General features: G+C 40.5%; 2 protein-coding genes across 4 annotated transcripts in view; one reads left to right on the forward strand and one right to left on the reverse strand.

Annotated features, from left to right (window-relative positions):
- CTTNBP2NL (CTTNBP2 N-terminal like) overlaps window positions 1-15,874 on the forward strand; it is a 75,339-nt gene extending 59,465 nt beyond the window's left edge. For both annotated transcript variants that reach the window (XM_074188440.1, XM_074188441.1), the window contains exons 4-5: window positions 6,653-6,760; window positions 8,475-15,874. In XM_074188440.1, coding sequence (XP_074044541.1) covers window positions 6,653-6,760; window positions 8,475-9,959 — 1,593 coding nt within the window. In that variant the 3' untranslated portion in view covers window positions 9,960-15,874. The remainder of the gene's footprint in view (window positions 1-6,652; window positions 6,761-8,474) is intronic.
- The window catches only part of ST7L (suppression of tumorigenicity 7 like), a 187,233-nt gene that overhangs the window by 3,494 nt on the left and 159,035 nt on the right, over window positions 1-24,704 (reverse strand). Inside the window, exon 13 of one of the 2 annotated variants that reach the window (XM_074188445.1) lies at window positions 11,156-11,280. In XM_074188445.1, coding sequence (XP_074044546.1) covers window positions 11,175-11,280 — 106 coding nt within the window. In that variant the 3' untranslated portion in view covers window positions 11,156-11,174. Of the gene's footprint in view, window positions 1-11,155; window positions 11,281-24,704 lie in introns of those variants that run through there. The other variant, XM_074188444.1, reaches the window with a different exon arrangement.

A 24,704-nucleotide genomic window follows, 5' to 3' on the forward strand; every position in this document is an offset into this window, starting at 1 on the left:
TGAGCTTTGGCAGCACACCGAGACTAGACAGAGTTTGTAACTGAACGGAGTGTTCTCTGTTTGCTTACTTAAACGATAACTATGTATGGTTAACAGATATTTGGGGAAAGTTGTGGCCAATAAAGGTGTGTATTCACCTAAATATAAATATTCATGCTCACACACACTCTCCCTCATAGATTATTTTCATTTATTCCTAATTTTGAATTTCATTACATTTTTCTACTTCCAAGACCATAAACAGTGCCTAATAATGGTTACCTTAAGGCTTTTCCAGCCTGTTAGAAATGACTTTTTCTCCCAAGTTGTATAGACTGCTAGCCCTGAAAGTAGACCTGTGCTTTCCCTGACCTCATCCCATTGGAATCCTGGGGCCTGGACTCCCTGCCTGTTGTCATTGGCTGCTCAGGCTTGGCCCACACCAGGTCCTGGCAGAAGGCGGCATTTCCTCAGTATCATTCTGGCTTTGGGCCAACACAGGGGGAGGCATTAGGGCAGTCAGTGCCAGATCACTGGACCTGGAGAAACCACTTTAGTGACTCAAAGCCCAGGAATCCCAGGGTCACTGTGACGGTCCCTGAATTAAACCCCTTAACTGCCACACATCTTACCCAGGCTGGTCTTCATCCTTCTCAGTGGAGTCCAGATACAAGGCCCAATTGAAAAAACACCTGAAAACATGAAGGCTGCCCTTTAGGGAGGAGTTGTCTGGGGCTGAATTTGTGGGGCACCTTATCATTTTCAAAGTGTTTTTATCTAGTTAAGTAATAAAATCTACACAGCCTAAGGAAGAAGGTAGAACAATTGATAATTCTCATTGACAGCAAGGGAAATGAAGAGCTCCAGAGACTGAAGCATAGATTCAAGGGTGGGTGGATGGGTGTGTGTGTGTGTGTGTGTGAGAGAGAGAGAGAGAGAGAGAGAGAGAGAGAGAGAGAGAGAGAGAGAGAGAGAGAGAGAGAGAGCGAGCACATATGTGGGTGGGTGAAGTTAAAATTAACACCAAATTCCATAATATCGCATTTCGGTTAAGATGTGTAGTGTGTTAAATCTGGTTTTTAAAGGACACTTGAAATCTAAAGGCATGTATTGTGCCCTATTAAGTGGGAGAACTTAAGCTCTTTCAACTGCACTTCAGTTCTAGTATAGCCATCAAAGCAGCTGTGTTAGTCTCTAAGCTCTCCTTGGAGCCACCCTCAAGGAATTTTTATTCTCCAATCAGGAAAACGGTTAGTAAAGAAAAGTGTTAAGAAAACAGGATGGGTGGTACAAAATATGAAGACAGATGGCATGCCAAGACTTAGCATCAGAAACATCAGCAGTATTTCAGTACCAGCCACTTAATGCTGTAGAGAAGGACTCCTTTCTGTCCAGAATTTCATACAATAAAATGTAGCTGTCTTCTTAAACTTCATTCTTCCTTATAATGTTGAAGGCAATAGCACTTACTTTTTTTAAAAAAAAATTTTGAATAGTTTTTATTTATACATCACTTTCATTTCCCATTGTATCCCTTCCTTGCATTCCCTTTCAAAGAAGCCATCCCTTACAATTAAGATTTTTTTTAAGAGGAAGATAAAAGTTAAACAAAACTTATATTTAAAAAGTCTGACATTCTAAGCAATTTTCCATACCCCATTGTAGTAACCCCAGGCCTGACTCAAGGATTCTCTTTCAGGTTTGGAATTAAAATGACATGAGATACTTAGAGACCTTCTGCCCCTTAAGAAAAAAGAGATTGAAGACAAAGCCAAGATGGTAGAGTGTTGGGAAGCAGTGAATTGAGTCCCCTCCACAAACTCCTCTGAACAGATTAAAAAAATGCAGCAGCCAAGATCCTGATAGGGAAATATAGAAAAGTCCTTTGTCTGGTTCAGGTAGTCTGCAGACACGAAGGCTGGGGTCAGGTTAGGTGAATGGTGTGCTGAAGTGCAAAAGAAGAGGCTGTGCCCCAGGGCAAAAAGGAGTCCCAAAGCCAGACTAGAGCTCTGCAGCAAGGAGCAGGGTCACCTAGCAGTTTTCTTGATCACTTCTCAGTTCCATATCATGGTTCACTGAGAAATGAGAAGGGGACCTATGAAGGAGAGTGCATCCCCAGAAAGGAAGGCTGTGGGCTAAGTACAATAAAGAAGAAACTCAGAAGTCAGCAAAAGCAGCCGTGTGGCTCATATCCCAGAACAAACAGGAACCTATAGTTCTCCCTCTTTGAACCAACAGTTTTCCACATGACTAGAAGAGACAGAGTCCAGCAGTAGTCCACTCTTGCACAGATCCAAACCCAGATCCAGTCAGAAACTTGAAGAGCTCAGATCAGGGGAGCAGTCATCAGACCACTCTTGGAAACAATGAAAGCTTACAAGTCCCCAGGCTCTCCCTGAGATCCTCAAATAACACAAGATTTGCTACCCTTCAGAAGTATGGCAGGGCCAGGCCTAAAATCAAGTCCACACTCAGGAAGTAGACTGGAAAATGAGCAAACAAAAAAATGAATCTTGCTCTAATGAGCTAGGAGGGGAGCAGGAGCCCTCGAAGAAGAGAATGACTCCAAGACTTCTAAAGTAAAGTCTCAGAGAGAAAAACAGCTTGAGCACAAACTCAATTAGAATTCCTAAAAGAGTTGAGACAAGAGTCTAAAAAAAGAACTAAAAATATTTTTATAAATGGAATGAGAACACTTAAGGAATAAAATAGGAAAGAAATGAGAACTGTAGAAGAAAGAATTAGTTAACATAAAAGTTATAAAACCTTAGTCAAGCAACAAATTCTCTGAAAATTAGAACAGTCCAAATAGAAGTTAAGGACTTTATGAGGCAAAAGGAAATAGTAAAGTCAAAAGGCTGAAAAAAATAAAAACAACTTTGAAGTTCAAACACAGGAGTAAAGAAAAACCTAAAAATGTAAACATGAATAAACAATAATAAAGGACTAAACAAGGATAAACTGTTTACATTCAAATACCAGGAGATGATACATGTAGCCCTTTTGAATCCCATCATCCTCTTGGTTCATTGAAGGATCCAATTTGACAAGGTTTGGAAGTAATTTTTATGTCTTGATATTCCTAAGAATAGAAAAGCAGAGGAAGAAGAATATGCTAGGTGGGAAGGGAAAGGAATGTTAGAGAAAATTGTCTCACATTATCAGGATGCATAACTAAGACCTCCCTACCAAAAGGGAGGAAGAAGTGGGAGTATCAAACCTCACTCTCATCTGAACTTGTCAAAAGAAGGAAGAATTTCATACAGATTATATACATTTTACTCAACAGAAAAATAGGAGGAAAAGGAGAGGGTGGAATAAAAAGACTGTAGATTAAAGGAATGATAAATTCTAATAATATATAAAAATGCTTATGGCTCTTTTTGAAGTTACAAAGAATGGGAATCTAAGGGAGTTCCCATAAATTGGAGAATAGATGAACAAGTTAGGGTATTGTGATGAAATAGTTTTGTGGTATACTCTTATCAGCATAGTGGCCAACCAGGGATTCAGAGAACAGATGATGAAATACATGCTTCCCACCTCCTGATAGAGAGATGAAAGACTCAAAAAAGCAGGAGATAACTATTTTTGAACATGGCCAATATGGAAACATATTTTGATTGACAGTACATGTTTATAATGGGTTTTGTTTTTCCTTGTTCTCAACTAGGAGGGTGAGGAAGTAAATCTTGACCAGATAAAATAAATAAAATACTTAAGAAAAGATTTAGGGGTGGCTAGGTGGCAGTGGATAAAGTGCCAGCCTTGGAGTCAGGAGTACCTGGGTTCAAATCCGGTCTCAGACACTTAATAATTACCTAGCTGTGTGGCCTTGGGCAAGCCACTTAACCCCATTTGCCTTGCAAAAACCTAAAAAAAAAATTCATCCATAGCATGGAAAAACTATTGAGCAAGGACATAGCATTGACTTAGTTCAGCATACCTTCCCTGGCTTTCTGTTGTCACGCCAGAGGGAGGAGCTCCTGACTCTTCCCAGCTGGCTTTTGTACTTGGCTACCAGGAACTTCTTTCAGCACTTCGAACCTTAATCCTCTGGGCTTGTCAAGTGTCAGGGATAGTTTCATTACCTTGTCTTCATGGAATAAAACCTGATAGAATACTGGCCAATTGCTCCTACTACTAACCTATGTTTAAAAAAAAAACAGACAGCCCTCTATTCATGTCTCTTGAGAGGGCAGACTTGATCATCAAAATTTTGTAGCATTCACATTATAGTGGTCCTAGGTATTAAGGTTATATGATCATTAATGCCTCCTTCTCCATTATCATATAAGTCATGTAACATTTAAGAAAAGGCAAGCAATATGTGAAATGAGCACTGGATCAAGAGTGAGGTGATCCAATCTGGTTTTGAACCACAATTCCGCTGTGACACCTTGGACAAGTGTAACCTTTTACATCTCATTTGTAAAATGAGAGCATTAGACTGAATGAGGTCTTTCCTTTCAATTCTTAACATACTGTAATTAAACAGGGTACTTGGGTAAGGAAGGTCCCCTATTTTAGTTACCTTAGTCCACTCTAACATTTTAGGTTCTGGTTTGACTTGGGTTTTGAGGTAGACACTCTCAAAAGGATGTAACCACTGCATTTTAGAATGTTTTATGAAAAGGAATAGGAAAGCTTAAACATGTTGACTTTGACCTGCACCATGAATTTAGGAACATCCAATGTCAAAGGGTTCAGATGAAGGAAAGTGAGGAGACTGTGGGCAAAAGTCCTATGATGAAAGTCATCACAGGAAAAACAAAGTCTTCAAGAATAAATTTCTGATTATGCAAAGGTAAACAGCTCCATTGGGAAAAAAAGGGGGGGAAATTATCTAAGGAGACCAATGTAGAAACATAAGAAATTCCTCAACCAGCTTGGATTTTAAAATATATCTCCATCAAAGGATAATAAAAAGAAATTTTTAGTTTATAATGAGGGAAAGAAGAGGATCAAAGCAAGGAGAATGCCAGAGGATTAACCAAGGAAAACTTAATGGAGAGAAGGCAGAACTAATGAAGTCCTATTTTCTTTCCTTTTTTTTTCAGGCAAAGAGATTAATCTTTGGACTAAAAAGTATAAAGTATAAATAGCTAGTAGGGAGTTGAAAATCATGATAAGGAAGGAAGATAGTAAGAGATCTTCTTAAAGAGTTTAAACTACAAACTCAAATTAACTCTATCTCAAGTATCTTCAGAACTGCCAACTGTGATTCTTGAGCCGCATTCAATTTATCTTTGAAAAATCATGGAGTCAGAAAGGTGTGCAGGACTGGAGAAGGGCAGGTGCCTCCTTTTTCAAGAAGGAATAGAATAGAGTCTGCAAACTAAACGATAGTAGATATAGCTTCACCATCTGGCAAAATTCTAGAAGGTTTTTTAAAGGGCTGGTCTAAAGAGGGGGCAATTGCAAAGATCAGCACAGTTTCATAAACTGTAGTTCATACCAGCCAGACTAACATCATCTCCCTTTTTGACAGTGTTACTACATTCCTCAATCAGAGGAATGCTATAGATAGAATTTGCCAGGATTTTAGCAAAGAATTTGACAAAGTCTATCTTCCTATTCTTGTATTCTAGACGTGTTTAGACTAAACAGTTGGTATAGTTAGTTGGATTCAGAGCTGACTGATGTCTGAACCCAAAGAGCAGTCATAATGGGTCAGTGACAACTTGGAAGAAAATCTGGAATGAAATACAAGGTTCTCAAAAGGAGATCCTGTCATTTTTGTCTTGTTTTCCCAGTGCATATAGTATGATGCCTTCCATAGAGTCGATATTTAACCAGTGTTTATTGAGCTAGACAGATCTAAGCTGGATCTAAAAAAAAAAATTAATTTAGGTGATAAATCTAAAGCATTGCACATGAACTCAAAAAAATTAACTTCACAAAAATAAGATGAGAAAGGCATGGCTAAACAGCAATTCACCTGCAAAATATCTGTGGGTTTTAGTGGACTTATACATTCAGTATGAGCCAGCAGTCTGATATGTTAGCCACAAATGTTGATTTTTACATTAGGTTTTCCAACCATACCAAGGAAGTTGAGAGCTTCATATTTTTTTTTCTGTTTTGGTTTTTTTTTGAGAGCTTCATTTAATTCTGTCCTGGTCAGCCCACATCTGAAGTATTGTCTTTTATCCCAATCAGCACATTTTTAAGAAAGTTATGGATGAACTGTAATGTTTCACTTGAAAAAGAAAAGGATCATGGAGGACTTATTTGAAAGGTTATGTGGAAAAGGGATTCTGTTTTACTCCCAAGAGGCAACCAGAACTAGAAGCAATTAGTCAGTGTTACAAAGAAGTAGATTTAAGTTTAATGTAAATACACACACACACACACACACCTACCTTTCCTAAAAACTAGTCATCTGAAAGTGGAATGGGCTGTCCTTGGAGATGGCACTGGCTTCTCCCTGGAGATCTGCAAGCAAACGCTGACAGATCATTTGTTAGAGATACAGTAAAAGGATTTATTGGTCATGTGTGGACTGAATTAGATGATCTTTGAAGTTCTTTTTAACTCTAATATTATGTGATATATAGGCTTTAATCTTCTCTTATTGACCACTAATATTTAGTTAAATTATAAGAAAATGGTGAATGCATTATGATATTGAGATGAATTGGTTGTGATTTTTTTTTTTGGTACTTGTTAGGTGATCTTAGATCTTGAGGAGGAAAGACAAAGACATGCTCAAGACACAGCTGAAGGCGATGATGTCACGTGCATGTTGGAGAAGGAGCGGGAACGGCTGACTCAGCAGGTAGGTCCCAACTAATAGAAGGTCAGTTGAATGCTTTAACAGCTTCAACTTCATCCTTTGATCCCTCTCCACCCCCATTGCCTCATACCCTTTATTATCTGCTGACTGTTGGGATATAGTCACAATTTTGTTAATGTTAGATTTGGAAGGGACCTTAACCTTTTTTTTTTGGAAGGGACCTTAACCTTTCTTTTTTTTAACTGATAGTGTATAAGTGATTTCCTTAAGGTCTACAGGTAAGTAGCAGAATTAGAACCCATGTCCTCTGAATCCAAATCCAGAGATCTTTGCTCAAAATCAAATACATTTTTCTATTTATGTTCAAGAACTGATAGATTTATTATTATATAGTAAATCATTTGTGTCCCCTTTTTCTTTTTTTTATATTTTTTGCAAGGCAAGTAACTTGCTTAATATCACACGGGTAGGTAATTATTAAGTGTCTGAGGCCACATTTTTTTTTTAGGTTTTTGCAAGACAAATGGGGTTAAGTGGCTTGCCCAAGGTCACACAGCTAGGTAATTATTAAGTGTCTGAGACCGGATTTGAACCCAGGTACTCCTGACTCTGAGGCCGTTGCTTTATCTACTACGCCACCTAGCCGCCCCCTGAGGCCACATTTGAACTCAGGTCCTCCTGATTTCAAGGCCAATGCTCTATACACTGCATCACCTAGCTGCCCTCCCCCCCAGTTTGTGCCCCTTTGATAGTTATCCTTGTGAAATGGAAAGAATCCTGGCCTTAAGAGTAATAAGAACTAGGTTTGAGTCTTAGCTTCAGCTGACTTTAGGCAAATCACCAAACCTCCCTGAGTCCCAGTTTGCTCATCTGTAAGGGATAATAATACTTTCTCCATATACCTCACAGGTTGATAAGAAGATTCTACTTTTTAAGCTTTGAAGAGCAATGTAAATTGAGTAATTATTATCATTTAAACTGATAATCTGACCTTTTCTTTGGGGATTAAAGCCAGAAGACTTAGATTGAATCCACTGCAATGTACTGTGGACAAATTAGTTCACTTCTCTGGGCTGCCAGTTTCCCCAGCTGTCAGATGTTTTGGTTATGCTAGATGATTAGTCTCAAAGATCCCATCTGGTTCTACCTTCTGGGATCCTATGCCCTGACTAGTCTTAAGAGTTTTAAGTCTTAAAACTATACTAAGACTTTGAGGACACCCCATATCAATCAGGGTGAACAGGAATCTTGGTTCATCACATATTTAGAGGATAATGATAATTGATGCTCATAATGCTGATCTTCAGTGCAAGAACTAGGAGTGCTTCCTGAATCATCAGGAAAAAAATTTAATCACATCCAATTTTTATTTCCTTTTAAATGTATTTTAATTATTTTGAAGTTTTATACTGAGATAAGGAAAGGGAGCTGGGTCACCTTACAAATGTCAACCCATGCTAAAAAGATCTTGGGTGGGGCAACTAGGTGGCTCAGCGGATAAAGCACTGGCCCTGTAGTCAGGAAGACCTGGGTTCAAATTCGGTTTCAGACACTTAATAATCACCTAGCTGTGTGATCTTGGGCAAGTCACTTAACCCCACTGCCTTGCAAAAACAAAAACAAAGTTGTATTCTGGTCAACTCTAAATGAGAATATTGAATTGATTATCTTCCCCTCCTCCCAAATACAAAGAGAGTCGTAGATATTTTTTCATTTCCTGTCCTAATTACGATGTGTGGTGGTTGTTTTTTCCCAGTTGGAATTTGAAAAGTCTCAAGTGAAAAAGTTTGAAAAGGAGCAGAAGAAGCTCTCCAGCCAACTGGAGGAGGAGAGGTTCCGCCACAAACAGCTTTCCTCCATGCTGGTGATGGAGTGCAAGAAAGCCACCAGCAAGGCCGCTGAGGAGGGCCAGAAAGCTGGGGAGCTGAGCCTGAGATTGGAGAAAGAGAAGAGCCGGGCCAGCAAGCTGGAGGAAGAGCTGGCAGCTGAGCGGAAGCGGGGCCTGCAGACTGAGGCCCAAGTGGAGAAGCAGCTTTCCGAGTTTGACATCGAGCGGGAGCAGCTGAGAGCCAAGCTGAAGCGCGAGGAGAACCGCACCAAGACCCTCAAGGAGGAAATGGAGACACTGAGGAAAACTGTGAGGGATCTAGAGGCTGCTCAACCCTGCAGCAGTCCTGGAGAGCCCCCCCAGACCCCCGGGACCAGCAGCAAGGGCACTGCCACCGACTCCCCTCAGCTAGTGTCCGTCTTTTGCCAAACTGAGAATCCTCTAGCAGAAAGAACCCCTGGGAGCAATAACCCAACCAAGTCAACAGCTGTGGGATCCCCAGGCCCTTCCCCATCCATACACTCCTATGCAAAAACCAATGGTCACTGCGACATGGAAATGCAGACCATCAGGGATCTGCTACCAAGCAGTGGGGCAGAAAATCCGATGTCACCCCGAGAGAAATCTGCTGGGTCCAGCCAGGATCACATGATGGAGAACGGTGGGTCTCCCGTGGGGCCGGAGCCTCACGTTCCCCTGGCCACTTCCCTGCCCTCCACAGGGAGCTCTCTGTCTCCAAGCAGCACCGCTGCCTCCTCTTTGACCTCTTCCCCTTGTTCTTCACCAGTCCTAACAAAACGCCTCGTGGGCTCAGCAGCTGGCAGCCCCGGCTACCAGTCATCCTACCAAGTGGGAATCAACCAACGGTTTCATGCAGCTCGGCACAAATTCCAGGCCCAAGCTGATCAGGACCAACACACCAGTGGCTTACAGAGCCCGCCCTCCAGGGAGCTGTCCCCCACCCTAGTGGACAACTCTGCTGCCAAGCAGCTAGCCCGAAACACGGTCACTCAAGTGCTCTCCAGGTTCACCAGCCAACAAGGACCCATCAAGCCTGTTTCTCCCAACAGCTCTCCCTTTGGCACAGACTATCGCAATTTGGCCAATACCACCAGCCCAAGAGGTGACACCAGCCATTCACCCACACCAGGGAAAGTGTCCAGCCCCCTGAGCCCCCTATCTCCTGGGATCAAATCACCTACCATCCCCAGAGCTGAGAGAGGGAACCCTCCACCCATCCCTCCCAAAAAGCCTGGCCTCACCCCAGCACCATCCCCTACCACTCCACTAACCAAAACCCCTTCCCAGGCAGCCTCTTTAGGCACCACGGATGACCTTTCCAGTAGCTGCTCTGCTAATGCCGTGGTCGCCAATGGCAAAGACATGGAGATACTCCTGCCCACCAGCAGCTAGTCTCTAGGAGACTCTCTTTGACATTCCATTGCATTTCGTCCAAGTGCTTAAAGACAGACCATTGGGTCAGACCATGTTATTTATTTTGATAGTGGTGGAAATTTTCTTTGATACATTTTAGTGTATTTTCACCTTTTTTGTATTTTTTTAAAGTAGAACCTGGGTAGTTTGGGTTTTGTGTCTCAGATTTTTGTACTGAAGCTGGAAAAGGCACCTCAAAGATGTCTCCAGTCTGAACAATCTCCATCGTGTTGTGATGGAGAAGAGCTTTGTAAGGACCAGGTGGCAACTTGTTCTCTATTCTGGGATGGGAAACATTCACTTTAAATTATGCAGAAATGGTTCATGCAGATTTTTATTCCAGATGAACATGTATAAAAAGTGCCTGAAATAAGACTGCCTGCCATATGACTGTGGGTCTGTGGCAAAACACATGAAAGGGGGTCATCTCCTGTCAGAAAATGAGACCTTGCATGACTCCAGAATGTTCCAAATCAACATTGTTTTGAATCCTTTTAGAGTGTTCTTAATACAAACTGTTCTGAAATAAGGCTGCAGTAGTAAAACAAAGGCTTTTTCCAGGTGAATATGAACATGAACTGAGAGCTTTGACAAGCCCCCACCAAGCCCTCCTGAGCAGTAAGCACTTGAGATGCTCACCTTTCTGTGACTTTTAAATATCCTGGCAGCAGTTCTTGGATGACATGAGATTGCTAAAGGTCAAATCCCTTCCCCTTTCCATCCCTCCCCCCAAAAAAAATTCTTTGAGCATCTGCTGTTGTGTGTTGAACTGCTGAGTCCAAAATGTTACTATTACTTGAAAAGGAAAATTGTTAAACATTCTGTATAAAATGTCTTGTGACAGAATGATGGGATCCTATTTACTATGTAATCAAAAAGCAATAACTTGAAAGTTACTCATTTTGTAATGTTTTAAGTCCAAATTACACAGGTTTTAGCAAATGGTCACATGTGCTGTTCCAGCCTGCCAACTTATGGTGACTGTTACTTGGGAACCAAATTAACATTTGCCTAGATAGATACATTTCCTATGACAGTATAGATACACATCCATGTACGTTAACATACACACACCTACCACATGCATATAGAATATAAATTTTAGTGTGATTATATTCTTGAAGTTTCCAGTACTGCGTAAAGGAAAAGCAGAAATGCACATTAAGATTACCTACCAAAGTAGCCAGCTTGCTCTCAGTTGTGCTGCTGGGAGGAATGGTCTCCGGAGGGCAGTGGGTAGAGTTGCTCCCTCACTCTTTGAATTTCCAAAGCTGAATCCCAATCATCCTGGAGAATGTTCCTGGAAGAAAGACATGGTAATCTGGCTTTTTCCTCATTTTAACAATTCCTCCCAGGGACCCTACTTTCCCAGTTCCCAGATGACATAGAAGAGAGATATAGATATACAGTATAGACATTTCAAGGAAGGGTGAAAGCAGATTATTTCTTAACTTTACATAAACTTGCTAAGGTGACTTAATTCTCCAAAAAGGGTAGGGTCAGTCCTCTCTCTGCAATCCAGTCTATTCTTAACCCAGCCCAGACAGATGAATGTTTTATTCTTCATAAATGTCTGCAGAGAGTTGGAATCTTAGCCTGACTCCCTGGGGACACCATTTTAATATTTAGCATCACTTGTAACAGCCTTTCAGATGTGTAACTTTCAGTTCCTTCTTACAATTTTAAATCTGTTCCCTCTTTATCTGGCATCAGTTTTTGAGGAGAGAAAACCACCGAATAGAAATCACTCTATAAATCAGTTGGTTATTTCTTAATTGATACATAAATTCACAGGGTTCATGGTTTGATCTGGTGGTAGTCCCTTTGCCACCAAGAGAAACTAGTGACGTTACTAATTAAACTGCCCTGAGATAGCTACAAAATGATAAATTGGGGCAGGGGGTTGGGGGGCAAAGGTCTAAAACTGTCCAAAGCTTCTACTGTGCACTGAATTTCATCCTCATAATGGGAACAAATTAACAATGTTTATGATAAATGGCTAAACTTTCTCAACTAGAGAGGGGGGTCTGCAGCTCTTAATATGTTTATTACCTCTCTTTAAATGGTAATCTTAAAAGTTGCATTGTGCTCTTTCTTTGTGGCATAGATATATAGAGAGATATATACTATAATGAAGTTTATTTCTTAGGAAATGCACTGAATAATGTATTTCTTCTACAGTGTAATAAATGGGGTGGGGAAATGCAAAAGAAAATGTGTATTTTTGCAAGTAGCCTATCTTCTGAGAAAAATAAGCACAAATATTGCAATGGATCCAACTAATCCAGTTAGGTTTTATAGGTCTAGTATTTAAGTTTTGCTGTAGATTGTGTGTTGACAAGTAAAAAAAAAAGTATGATTCACATGTTGGCTATTATAATCAAGTTGTCGCAAAGCTTTGTCACTGGTTATGAAGTCCAGACATTTAACAGTAGCATTAATTGTTCATTAACACATGTAAAGCCAAATGTTTCATGGGAAATTCATTTTTTATAGCAGAGACAACATTAAAACATGTTAAATCATATTGCCAAGAAAAATTACTTGTACTAACTAAATGAAAAATGTTGTGTAAAAGGTATATTTTATTTAAGGGGGGGGCAGGGAGGAAAAGAGAAGAAATTTAGATCACACACTTCTGGCTTTAGAAAATGGAATGGGTGTGTACATACAGTGTTCATGCATATTTGCACACTCACTTTATAAAAGAACTACAAAGTACTCAGATACCAGGAAAGAATCAGGATGGTCACCAGTTGCATAATCAGCAACCAGATTATATTAGCGTTGGCAGAGGCCTTTAAAAATTGTCATTTTGCAGATGAGTAAGCAGTTCTAAAGTCAAGACCACACCACTGGCTATTAGCAGAACTAGTCCTCAAAGCCAGGTTCCCCAATATAAGTCCAGTGGCTTTGTGGTCTGGCCTTTCTGTCTTCTTCTCAGAGCAATGAGGGCCATGAAGCCAATGACCTCAGAGCTCCATTCTAGGTCAAGGATTCTAGGATCTGATGAAGAGTGCCTTTGGCCTACAAGAGGACAGATGCCTTCTCCGTCCCTTCCAGAGCTTTTGGGCCAGAGGATAACTATGGAGACACATTTTCATATGTCAGCAGCAGTGCTTTTGTGTTCCTTGTGACCAGCCTTCTTAGTTCCTGTGTTTCTTCCCCCTTCCCCTCCCTCCCCAAATGTACTTTTGTAAAGAGTGCCTGGAATACTTAATCCTTTCAAATTAAACAGAACTTCAAGTGTCTTTTGAAACCCTGGCTTGTAAACATGATCCTGTTTTCATAAAGATGAGTCAGTGGTGGATAATGAACATTGTTCCATGGGAGCAATTTTTAATTGCCATAAAACTAACAAGCAAAACTGGTGAGAGTTTTATCCACCTGTTCTCATCAGCAATTCACAAATAGAGCTTTTTTAAAAAAAAAGTGGACATATGTATAAAGGCAACATGGTATGGTAGAGCATTAGATATGGCATCTGGAAGGCCTGGGTTTGTGACCATGAGCAAATAATGCAACTCTTCAGATCTTTAGGTGAGCATGAGTTGTCTACTAAGTCTGTAAACAAGTTACTGCCTTCATCACTGCAAGGAATTCCCATACCCACAGTCACAGTTGCTTGACTATTGGCTTCTCCATAATGTATGGACCTATGAGTCTCCCAAACACACATCCTGCTTTAAACTTCTCTTTCTCAATAATTTGCCATCTCCTTTAGACCAGACAGCTGTTGTTTGAAGTCTGGCATACTTGCTCCTGGAGAGCACTCTTGTGAGAACCAATGTGGAAAATTTGTAATGGGCTTCTCCAATGCTTGAAGGTTCCATGGTTAGTTCATTGTGGGTACTTTCACCACCAATGCACATCCCAAGTCTTAGGTTAATTAATGAATTGCAAATACATGGATATATACATACAGAGAGAGAGAGAAAGCGCACGCGTGCGCCTGTGCTTTCCTGCTGGTCAACTTTATATCGTGAATAGCCTATTTGAACTTAGCTGATCTGACCCATGGACATCAGATTCATGTTTCCATCTAGTACCAGAACTCAGAGTCACCACCATGCCTTCATGAGGAACCAAAGTTTTAGTCTAGGCCTATCATACTAGATTTTTAAAAATTCTCTTACTTTTTTGCAATCAAATTAAGCACCTATTTCCCAGACCCTAAGAAATATTAGGAAGAGTAAAAATAGCCCCAGTTCACAAATAGCTAAGTGATATGAGTTCTAAATAAATGTTCAACACAATATTTAAAATACTAGAAATCATGATCAATGACTAGTGAAGTATGCAGAAGTTATACTGTAGAGGAAGCAGAAATAGGACAGAGATTTCCCCAAGGAGATGAACTCTGATCTTTTCAAACCATCTCTCATCCCCAGCCCCCCCCCACAGATATCTGTGCTAGATTTATGTTCCAGAATGGGGTTTTTTGGGGGGGGGTTGTTTTTGGTGATCCTGTGGAGTTGAACAACTAAAGAGTTTCCATTGATGGAATCCTATTTTTAAGGGACCTGGAGGTGCACAGCTAAATCACAGAATCCCAAACTGGAAGGAATCTGAGAGGAGAGCAAACAATTGTTACCTCCAATGTAACTACAAAATTTCCAGCAAGTATTTATTCCATTGGGGTTGGGGGGAGGGAAAAGGGAAAAGACAAATGGAGTTAAATGACTTGCTCAGAGTCACACAGCTAATAAGTATCAAAGGTCTGAAGCTGGATTTGAACTTGGGTCCTCCTGTCTTCAGAGCCAGTGCGCCATTTACTGCACCAACCTAGCTCCCCCAATTTTTTGCTTGATGATCTCTAGAAATGACAATGAATCAGTCAAGTATATGGTCTTTGAATGAAAACTCTTGGAGCACTCTGAAATATAACCTAGGAATGATCTGAAAGCATGCAAGAGGTAAAGTTTATTCAGACCATTATGTAAAATAGGACCCTTCTCTCCAGTACTCTGTAATCCTACATGCCCCCCTCCCAGTTATCCACAAATATCAAGAAAACTTTGGAAATGATTTTGGGGCACTCCCCAATGAGATGCTTCTGTGGAAAGATGTTGAAGTCACATTTCTCATTCTGCACAGTCCAAAAAAGAAAACTTTCTCTAGAGAGTAATAATTCTATTGTTTGTATCTATACAATTTGAGAAGTTTCAATCTACACTAGAACAAAATATTTTGCTTTGAGGAGTGATTCTGAAATATGTATAAGATTAAGAAGTAGAAAGGACTTTAGAGGCCCCCAGATCCATCTTCTCCACATTTTATAGATGAGGGAAAAAAGCAAAAGGAAGTTGACTCACCCAGGGTCACACAGTTGGTTAAGTCTGAGACAGGCTTTGAAACCAGTTTTTCCAAACTCAAAGACCCTATCCTGGATCCATTATACCCCAGTGCTTCTCAGGATAGAATAGCCAACCATGTGTCCAGTATAACTCAAGAATCATAGGAAAAGGCCTCCTTGGGGGAAAAATATCACCCAAGGTCAGAGGGTCATCTCTTTGTGTAAAATTGTACTCTTTAAAGATTGTGTTAACAAGCTATCAGTCACTTTTACTTGTGTGTGAATTAGCTTAACACCTCTAAAACCCACTAACTGAAAGCAGAGAGCACCAGATCTGGAATCAGAAAGCCTGAACTTCTTGAATTCAAGTCTAGTCCCAGAGGCATATTGGCTATGTGACCCTGGGCAAATCAGTTTCCTCATCTGTAAAATGAGCTGGAGAAGGAAATGGCTGATCACTCCAACATCTTTGCCAAGAAAATTCCAACTGGGGCTCAAAGAGTCAGACACAACTGAAAAACAGCTAAACAGTATAATACAAAATACAAATAATGTAATAAAGGAAGTTTAAAATGATAATATAATAATAAAAAAGAAAGTTTAAAATGGATCCTCCCTGCTCTCAAGCAGCTTACATTTCTCTGGGGGTGGGCTATAAGATAAATATAAACAAAGTAATTTGTTGGAGAAATCACCCACAAACACCAATAGACTAATCCACATTTTATACTAAATATTAGAAGCTTTAAAGGAGAGAGGACTAAATGGGGGGGGGTCACTTTTAAGGCACTTTCCAAAGCTACAGTGAGCGGCAAGATGACTGAACCTTGATTGGGAGAAAAGGAGTTTTACAGAAGACAAGCCTTATCTACTTCCCAGCTTTCCCTGAGCCCAGCCTATCAGACTAAGGGCAACCCTCTACACCTCAAATTGTCTCCACCCTGCTAAGGAGAATCACACACAAATCAGGGCAGATTTTTGTGTTCCATTCTTCTAAGAGAAGTGAGGAATGGGATCCTGCATTGGAAAACTCTTTCACCTGTAGATGTTTCTATGACAATGAAGCATGGTGGGGGAGAGGGTTCCGTGAACACTTTGAGGCACCAGATTAACCTATCACACTCTCAGGTCCTTTTCAATCAGGGAAAGTGTTTCCAGAGAATTGTCCTAAATCCCACTGATTCTCAGCTTCCCCTGACTGCACCTCCAGCCCCTCCTTCCTCCACTAACCCACTTCCTTCCCAGGGTGTCTGGGATTTGACTTACACACCTAGACTGTCTCACATTCCAATTCCTGGCCCCTTCCCTTACTCGTTGCCAGAGAGATTCTGCCCTCATATCCCTGGACTGGTTTGACCACTGGGGGTGGAGCAGGAAGGTTAGAGAAGTAGTTTCTGCTAAACTCTGGCCCAGTCTTTGTGGACTTCGGAAAACATTGGTACAGAAGGTGTGTTCTGCTCCCTGAGGGTGAGGAAGGTGAAAGACAATGGAAAAACCCTTCTCTCCTTTCCTAACATCCTAGAATCCCAGAGCTAGCAAAGAAACGAACTAAACCAACACCTCCTCAGAGTGCAAATCCCCTCTATACTTTCTCCAACAGACCATCCTCCAGTTTCCACTTGGAGACCTCCAGTGGGCATCCCATTACATTGTGGGTCATTGCTTCCTTCTATAAAATTGAAAACTGCCTCTCAGTGGTTCTGGTACTCTTCCTAGGCTAAACAAGGTAGCCTAAAGGCTCTTCCATATGACAGCCTCTCAGGAATATGAAAAAACAAGTTAATATTCTTCCTCCCCCAATATTCCTGAATAAATCCCTCCTTCAACTCCCTAGTATTCTCTGGATCTCTATCTTAGGCACTAACTTTGGAAAGACTAAGCTGTGATGGTTGTGTCTTGAGGGTCACAGTGCAGAGTCTTCATTATAATTACCCTTTGTAATGGGGTAAGTCTTGTTCACTGACTCCCTTCCTTCAGTCCAATGACTGGGGTGGTTCAGTAAATGAATAACCATTTATTAGGGGCCAGTTATGAGCCAGGCAATGGGTTAAAAATGCTGTTCATAGGATCCTAGATTAGGAGATGTGAGGCAGCCAAGTGGTCAACTGGCCCTGGAGTCAGGAAATCTAGCTCAAATCTGATCTTAGACATTTACTAGTTGTGTGACCCGAGACAAGTCACTTAAACCTGATTGCCTCTCTTCCCCAAAAAAAGAGATGTAAAAAACTTTAGAAATCATAGAATCTAATACCTTCATTTTATAGATGAGAAAACTGAAATTGAGTGAGGGTCAATGACTTACCCAAGGTCACACAGTAAGTTACCAAGCCAAGATTTAAACTCAAATCTTTTGACTCCAAATTAAATCTTAAGTTAGGAATGAGAGGACCTGGATTCAAATCCAAATTCTAGCACTAGCCATGTCACCTTAGGTGACATTACTGCCCGATATCTCAATTTCCTTATCTGTAAAGTAGGGTTAATAATAGCTATAATAGCTATCTCACTAGATTGTCGCAAGGATTCAGTAAGATAATGGACTTTGATAATATTTTTCTTTTTGGGGGGTGTCAATGTGGAGAAGTTATAGAGTGGGAAAAGCCTTCCAACTGATTCAGAGAAGCAATTCATTTGTAAATTATAGCCAGGGACTTGCCAAAAAGCCTTTGTCAAAGACCAGCCCTGAACCCAGGGCTTCCTAAGTTTAAGGTCCTTTATCTACTAAACTCTTTTGTCTTCTGTTCCCTAAGGGCCATCTACCAACATTACCCAAAAGCATAGTTTTCCAGAATTGGTCTTGACTCCTCACCTCTCTCTCTCTCTCTCTCTCTCTCTCTCTCTCTCTCTCTCTCTCTCTCTTCCTCTCCCTCTCTCTTTCTCTCTCTCCACACACACACACACACACACACACACACAGAAAGAGAAAGAGCGAGACAGAAACAGAGATACAGACAGACAGAGCGAGACCGCAACAGAGAGAAACACAGAGAGACAGCATCTTCACTTAGGATGGTGGGAAATCTACCGGCAAACGGTCCCTTTTTTTCATCCCTAGAGTGGTTTCTCTCTCAAAGACAGGGGCTCAGTGAGACTTGTAGAATCACACACAAGGCTTCCATTGAGGGGTCATTTTACTGGTAGCCTCCCTCCAATCTTGACCTCCCTGTCTCTCTGATTCTGTGTATGGTTTACCCTCTCTCTCTCTCTCTCTCTCTCTCTCTGAAAAATCTGCCTCCCTGGTCCTACCACCCCACCCCCAATCCTATTCTTTAGGACTTTACCTTATCATTCATATAGATATTCCCATAGAGCTCAATCAAGCACACAGAAAGCAGAATAGAGATGTTAAACCATAAATTTATTTTTTTATTCATCATATGCTGAGAATTTGAATTTGTACAAAGCACCCTGGACCCAATTTCCTCCTATGTAAGTTAACATAGCTTTATCTTTTTTTACTTTTTATGCTTTATCTCATTTTATACTTTTATAACTTTATACTTTATCTCATTTTTTTTCATACAAAACCTCTTGAGACAATACTTCCCAGGTATTATTTATTGCCACATTACAGATAAGGATATGGAGGTTCAAATAAGGCATGCCATAAGGAATTATGGGAGGTAGGATTTAAAACCAAAACTATCCACTGCTAAAGAATAGATGGAGGAAGAAAATGGCTTTGATGATTTCCAGATAATTTTCTATCTAGATAACTTTCTATCTAGAAGTCTAAAATCCTTTGAGAATGTACCTGGTCCAGTGGGTGATATCCAGGAAAGGTTATAAAGAGATAAGGTAGGGTGGCTAGGTGGCGTAGTGGATAAAGCACCGGCCTTGGAGTCAGGAGTACCTGCATTCAAATCTAGCCTCAGACACTTAATAATTACCTAGCTGTGTGGCCTTGGGCAAGCCACTTAACCCCATCTGCCTTGCAAAAATAAAAAAAAAAAATTTTTAATTTAAAAAAAGAGATAAGGTAGGTAGCTTGTTTGTAAATTATAGAGTGTTAGATAGATGCCTGGGGACTTCCCTATGAAAGCGGAAGAGTAGCTGGGAAGAGAAGACAACCAGGGATGGAATAGCTGAGTCACAACCAAAGGTAAAGGTGTGATTTGTTATTTGAATGAATGGCAGAGGGAACAAAGGGCTGGACTTGGAATCAGGAGGACCTGTGATGAAATCCTACCTCAGACAACCAGCTGGGTGATCAGGGGACAAGTTTCTTAATCTCTCTCAGTCTCAGTTTCCTCATTTGCAAAATAGAATTTATAATGTTGTTCAATCCTGTCCAACTTGTCATGACCCCATTCTTGACAGAGATACTGGAGTGGTTTACCATTTATTTCTCCAGATCCTTTTATAGATAAGAAACTGAGGTAAAGATGATGAAGTGACTTGTCCAGGGTCCAACATCTAATAAATACCTGAAGTCAAATGTGAACTCAAGTCTTCCTGAGTCTAGGACAATTTCTCTAGTCACTATGCCACGTGGTTGTCCCGGGTTTTACAATAGCACTTACCTAACAGGGTTATTTGGGAGGATCAAATGAGATAACAAGTGAAGTGTTTTTGCAAATCTTAAAGTGCTATAGAAATGGTAGTTATGATTAAGCCTACCTTCTTGGAGATCTGTTAAGAATGGGATTAGGAAACCCTGTGTGGAATGAATGAATATTATTATTGTTATTGTTTTAAGAATTCAGGGCAGCAGTGAGCTTCACCCTGGTCAGAAGTAGCTTAGAAGAACTAGTGATGTGTTGGAGATTGATCCTAGGAAGGTGGCATAGAAAAATTGGTGGAAAGAACTAGATTTGTTTACTGCAGAGAAGGGAAGGCCAGGGAGATGATGGATCTTACATTTGAAGATTGTCATTTAGAGGGTTGAGTTTGGCCCTAGAGGGAAGAACCAGGAGTAGCTGGTGGAGATTGCAGAGATTGATGGAGGCTGTCAGGCAAAGCTTCTTAACTATTGAAGCTGTTCCGAAGTGGAACAGGCCTAGAGGCCTTCACCTTGAGCATCTTATAATAGGGATTTCTTATGTCTGTGGGAGGACTGGATGGTCATGAGATCTATTCCACTCTCAAGTTCTGTGATTTGAATTCTAAGATTGATGTGGATGAGATCAAGGAAGGCTTCTTAAGAGTGGGAAGAGGAGATAGTATTGGTGAGAAGAAAAAGGATAATTTTAGCTTGGAAACTAGGAAAACTGTTTTCTTTTTTTCAGCTATTGGGGTTAAATGACTGGCCCAGGGTCAGAGAGCTAATAAAAGTCTGAGATCAATTTGAACTCAGGTCCTCTTGACTCTCTGTCTCTCTGTCTCTCTGTCTCTCTCTTTCTCTCCTGTTTCTCTTTCTTTGTATCTGTCTGTCTCTGTCTGTCTCTCCTTTCTCTTTGTCTCTCTCTGTCTCTGTCTCTGTCTCTCTCTCCGTCTCTGTCTCTCTGTCTCTGTCTCTCTTTCCTGTTTCTCTTTCTCTGTATCTGTCTGTCTCTGTCTGTCTCTCCTCTCTCTTTGTCTCTCTGTCTCTGTATCTGTCTCTGACTGTCTCTTCTTTCTCCTTTCTGTTTCTCTGCCCCTCCCTCTCTCTGCTCTAGCTCTCCCATTCTCTCCTCTCTTTCTCCTTCTCATTCTCTGTCCTTTCTGTCTCTGTCTCTTTGTGTCTCCCCCACATCCCTTTCTCTCTCCTTTGGACATGAGTCCATCCTGCATCTCTGTTTCTCTGCGCCCCCTTTCCTGGAATGCATTCTCTCCACCCTGGAAATTCTCAGAATCCTCTTTCTTCAAGACAGACCCTTTGCTGGATTTCATAAAAACCTGGAAAGACTTAGATGAACTGATGCTGAATCAAGCAAGCAGAACCAGAACATTGTATACCTTAATGGCAACATTGTATTAACTAAGATAGAATTAACTGCTCTCAGCAGCTCATGATTAAAGGCCATTCTAAAAGTCCCAGGATGGAAAATACCATCCACATTCAGAGAAAAAACTATGGGGTCAATGCAGACCAAAGCATTTTTTTTATTCTCGTGGCTTTTTCCCCCTTTTTGTTCTGATTCCTGACTAATGAGGAACATGACTAATAAGGAAATATGTTTTACATATTTAACATATAACTTTTATCAGATTGCTCGCTGTCAAGGGGAGGGGGCAGAGGGGCAGGGGAGGAAGGGAAAGAGAAAAAGATAGAACTCAAAAGCTTACAAAAAAGGAATGTTGAAAACTGTCTTTAATTGGAAAAAATGAAATTAAATTAAAATTAAAATAAAAAGACCTAGAACCACCTTCCATAAGAAACCCTTCCTGATCCCACCAACAACTTGCTCCCTTCCATAGATTTTGCATTCATTCTCTTTATCATTGTTCTGTATGTGTATTCAAATATTTCTTGTCTTTCCTATTAAATTAAGAGTTCCTGAAGAGTAAGAGCTCTTTCCTTCATTGTCTTGTCTCCCTAACACAGTATTCAGTACAAATAAATGCTTGCTAATTGATTGATCCATAAAATGAGAAAGCTGGATGCAGGTTTGGACTTTGGTGAGTGAGTGGCTCCAGAGATCAGTTCTCCAGCTGTTTTTTTTCCCCCAGTAGAGTTGGGGGTATATCTGCAGTTTCATTCGTGAGTAGAGAATTCTGGGTGTGGAAAATTCCCTTGATGGTCTGTAATTTAGAAAGTTGCTTGGGGCAATGAGAGAGTAAATGGCTTGAATAATATTTGAACTTCTATGGTATTTAAAAAGCCACTTCGAGGTTTGCAAAACTCTGTACATGGATTCCTGTGAGTATCTCATTTGATCTTTACTCCAACTCAGTGAGGTAGATGGCATTATTATCCCCTTTAATGTGAAAGTTGAAGCAGAAAGAGATTGTAATTTGTCAAGGGTCATACAGCTTGAAAGTGTCTGAGGTCAAATTTGAACTCAGGTCTTCTTGACTCCAGATGATGCACTGTGCTAGCTAGGTAGTCCAGGAAACCTGTTTTCTAGGCCTGGTGCTGCCACTAAGGACCTGGATTACTTTGATCAAATTAATCTCTCTCTCTCTCTCTCTCTCTCTCTCTCTCTCTCTCTCTTCCCCCCCTTCCTCTCTATTTCTAGGTATCTATCTGCCTGCCTGTCTCCCCTTTCTCTTTGTCTCTCTGTTTTTCTGTCTCTGTCTTCCTCTCTCCCTATCTCTTCCTCAGGTCTTGCTGACTCTCAAGTCCAGGCCACTTCCAGACTTCCTCTGTCTGCTGTACCAAAATATGTCCCAACCCCACAGTTCTGGGAAAATGATTCCTTTTTGGTAATGTTGAACCAACCAATAAGCCTATATTAAGTGTCTATGTATATATAAATATGCATATATGCATCTATATGTGTGTATATATATGTATATATATATATATATATCCCAGTCACTTAATTCCAAGTCAATAAAAATGCATTTGGTTTGGGTTGGGAAATAGAATGTCTGATGAAAGTTACAGCAAAGAGGCTAGCAAGAGGGAGAAGGGAAAGGAAGATTTGAGAAAATTATTTCATACCATCAGGGTAGACCTCTATGCAAACAAAGAAAGGTGGTGGGGGTGTTATGACTGATGACACAGGAACCTCACTCTCTTCTGAACCAGTCAAAAGAAGGAAGACACACAGGGGCAGCAGGTACAGAAATACAATTCACTATATTTAAAATTACTTGGATGGATGTAAGGTATAAAGTAGGAAGTAAGGATCTGCAGTGAGAGGGCAGCAGTTGAGACTCACCCGCCAGAGGGGACCCAGGTTATTAAGGACTTTAAAAACTCAATATATCATTTTCTATTTGACCCTGGAGGAAATAAGGAACTATTGGAGTTTACTGATTGAGGGGTGGGGTGACAAGGTCAGATCTATATTTTAAAAAGATCAAATTGTCAAATGACCAGGTAAAATGACAAAGCTGAGATTTGAACCTAGGTGCTCTTAGATCCATTCTATCATTCTTTTCATTGTTTAATATGACAAATGCAATGATATACATAAGTAGATTTCTTCTACCTCTAAAATTCTATAAGAATTAGGATCAGGATTTTGATAGGATCTGGAAGTGAGTTCTGAAAGGAGAAAGGGGCAGAGGTGGGAGCTGGCAGGAAAAAAAGCTTGCCTGGGGAAATTTTATGCTATACTATGCAATAGTATTTTATATATATATATATAATATTTAGTTTTTACGATGTTACACTGTTGTGCTGTATTGTATTACATACTATTATATATAATGTTATATTACATACTATGATATATAATGTACAAATAATTTACTTCACTGAAAAATAAAGAATCAGAGGCAAATTTTAACATAAATAGGTCAGAGGGTCTGAGTTCTCAATAAATTCTAACTGTTTCATTGTCTAATTGAATTTATAATTGAGGGGTGGGGAGTGGGGGAAAGGGGAAGAGAGACTGAGTTCCTTGGTTAGATGTCAATGGAAATGGACAGTCGATCCAAGGAAAATCTAAGGAACCAGCGCCCCCTGGTGGCACATCCTTTGAAATGGAGTCCCTGAATCCAAAAGTCCCTTATAATTCAAACTTCTAGGAGCAGACTAAGATCTGGTGCATCATAGATTCCTCCTTGAGGACAATGGAACTCAGGGATCATCTAGCCCGATTCCTTCCTTGTAGATGGGGAACGAGCCACTGAATAACAGAGAACCTTAGTCACTTACACAAAGTCACGGAGCTAGCAAGTGGTAGAACTAGGACCAGGGTCAAACTGGACCTCTCAGAGCCCATTCTTCACTGGCTAATACCATGATGCTTCCCAACCTGGGCAAAGGAAGTGTCCTGATTCTACTCCCATATTACCCCCTTTTCCTATATTATTATAGTGTTAGTCCTCATACTAATTTGGTGAGTTAGTCCTAATACTAAAATTTCATCTAAAATTTCTTGCCCTCTTTGATGCTTGTCCTTGTCCATCTCAAATCCACCTCAGGTGACTTACTCAGCATGCTAAGGCTCCTCCCCTAGCTCTCCTGATATTTATTATCATGTATCTAACTTGTTTTTACTTGTTTGCTTGTTGTCTCTCCCATTAGACTGTGAGCTCCTTGAGGGAAGGGACTGTCTTTTGCCTCTTTTTGTATCCCCCCCCCAATCACTTAGCCTGGCACAGCACAGGCACTTAATAAATACTTATTGATTGCCTAACATGAGTACCACTGGAAGATAAGGGAAGGTAAGAGAATCCCTTACTTTAGTCGAATCCTTTTCCCAGGAATATCTCTAATAATTACACTTGTGTTTCTTCTTTCTTACAAATCTTGGTTGGCAATTCAGTGAAAATCTTAAAGCTCTAATGAAATGCCTAACACTATTTTAAAAAAAGAATAACTAACCTTTTATGGTATTTTACATCTTAGAAACTGCTTTTCCAAGATTATTTCATTGAATCCTCACCTT

The sequence above is a fragment of the Macrotis lagotis genome, chromosome 5 (assembly GCF_037893015.1).
Source record: "Macrotis lagotis isolate mMagLag1 chromosome 5, bilby.v1.9.chrom.fasta, whole genome shotgun sequence".
Taxonomy (NCBI): Eukaryota; Metazoa; Chordata; class Mammalia; order Peramelemorphia; family Peramelidae; genus Macrotis; species Macrotis lagotis.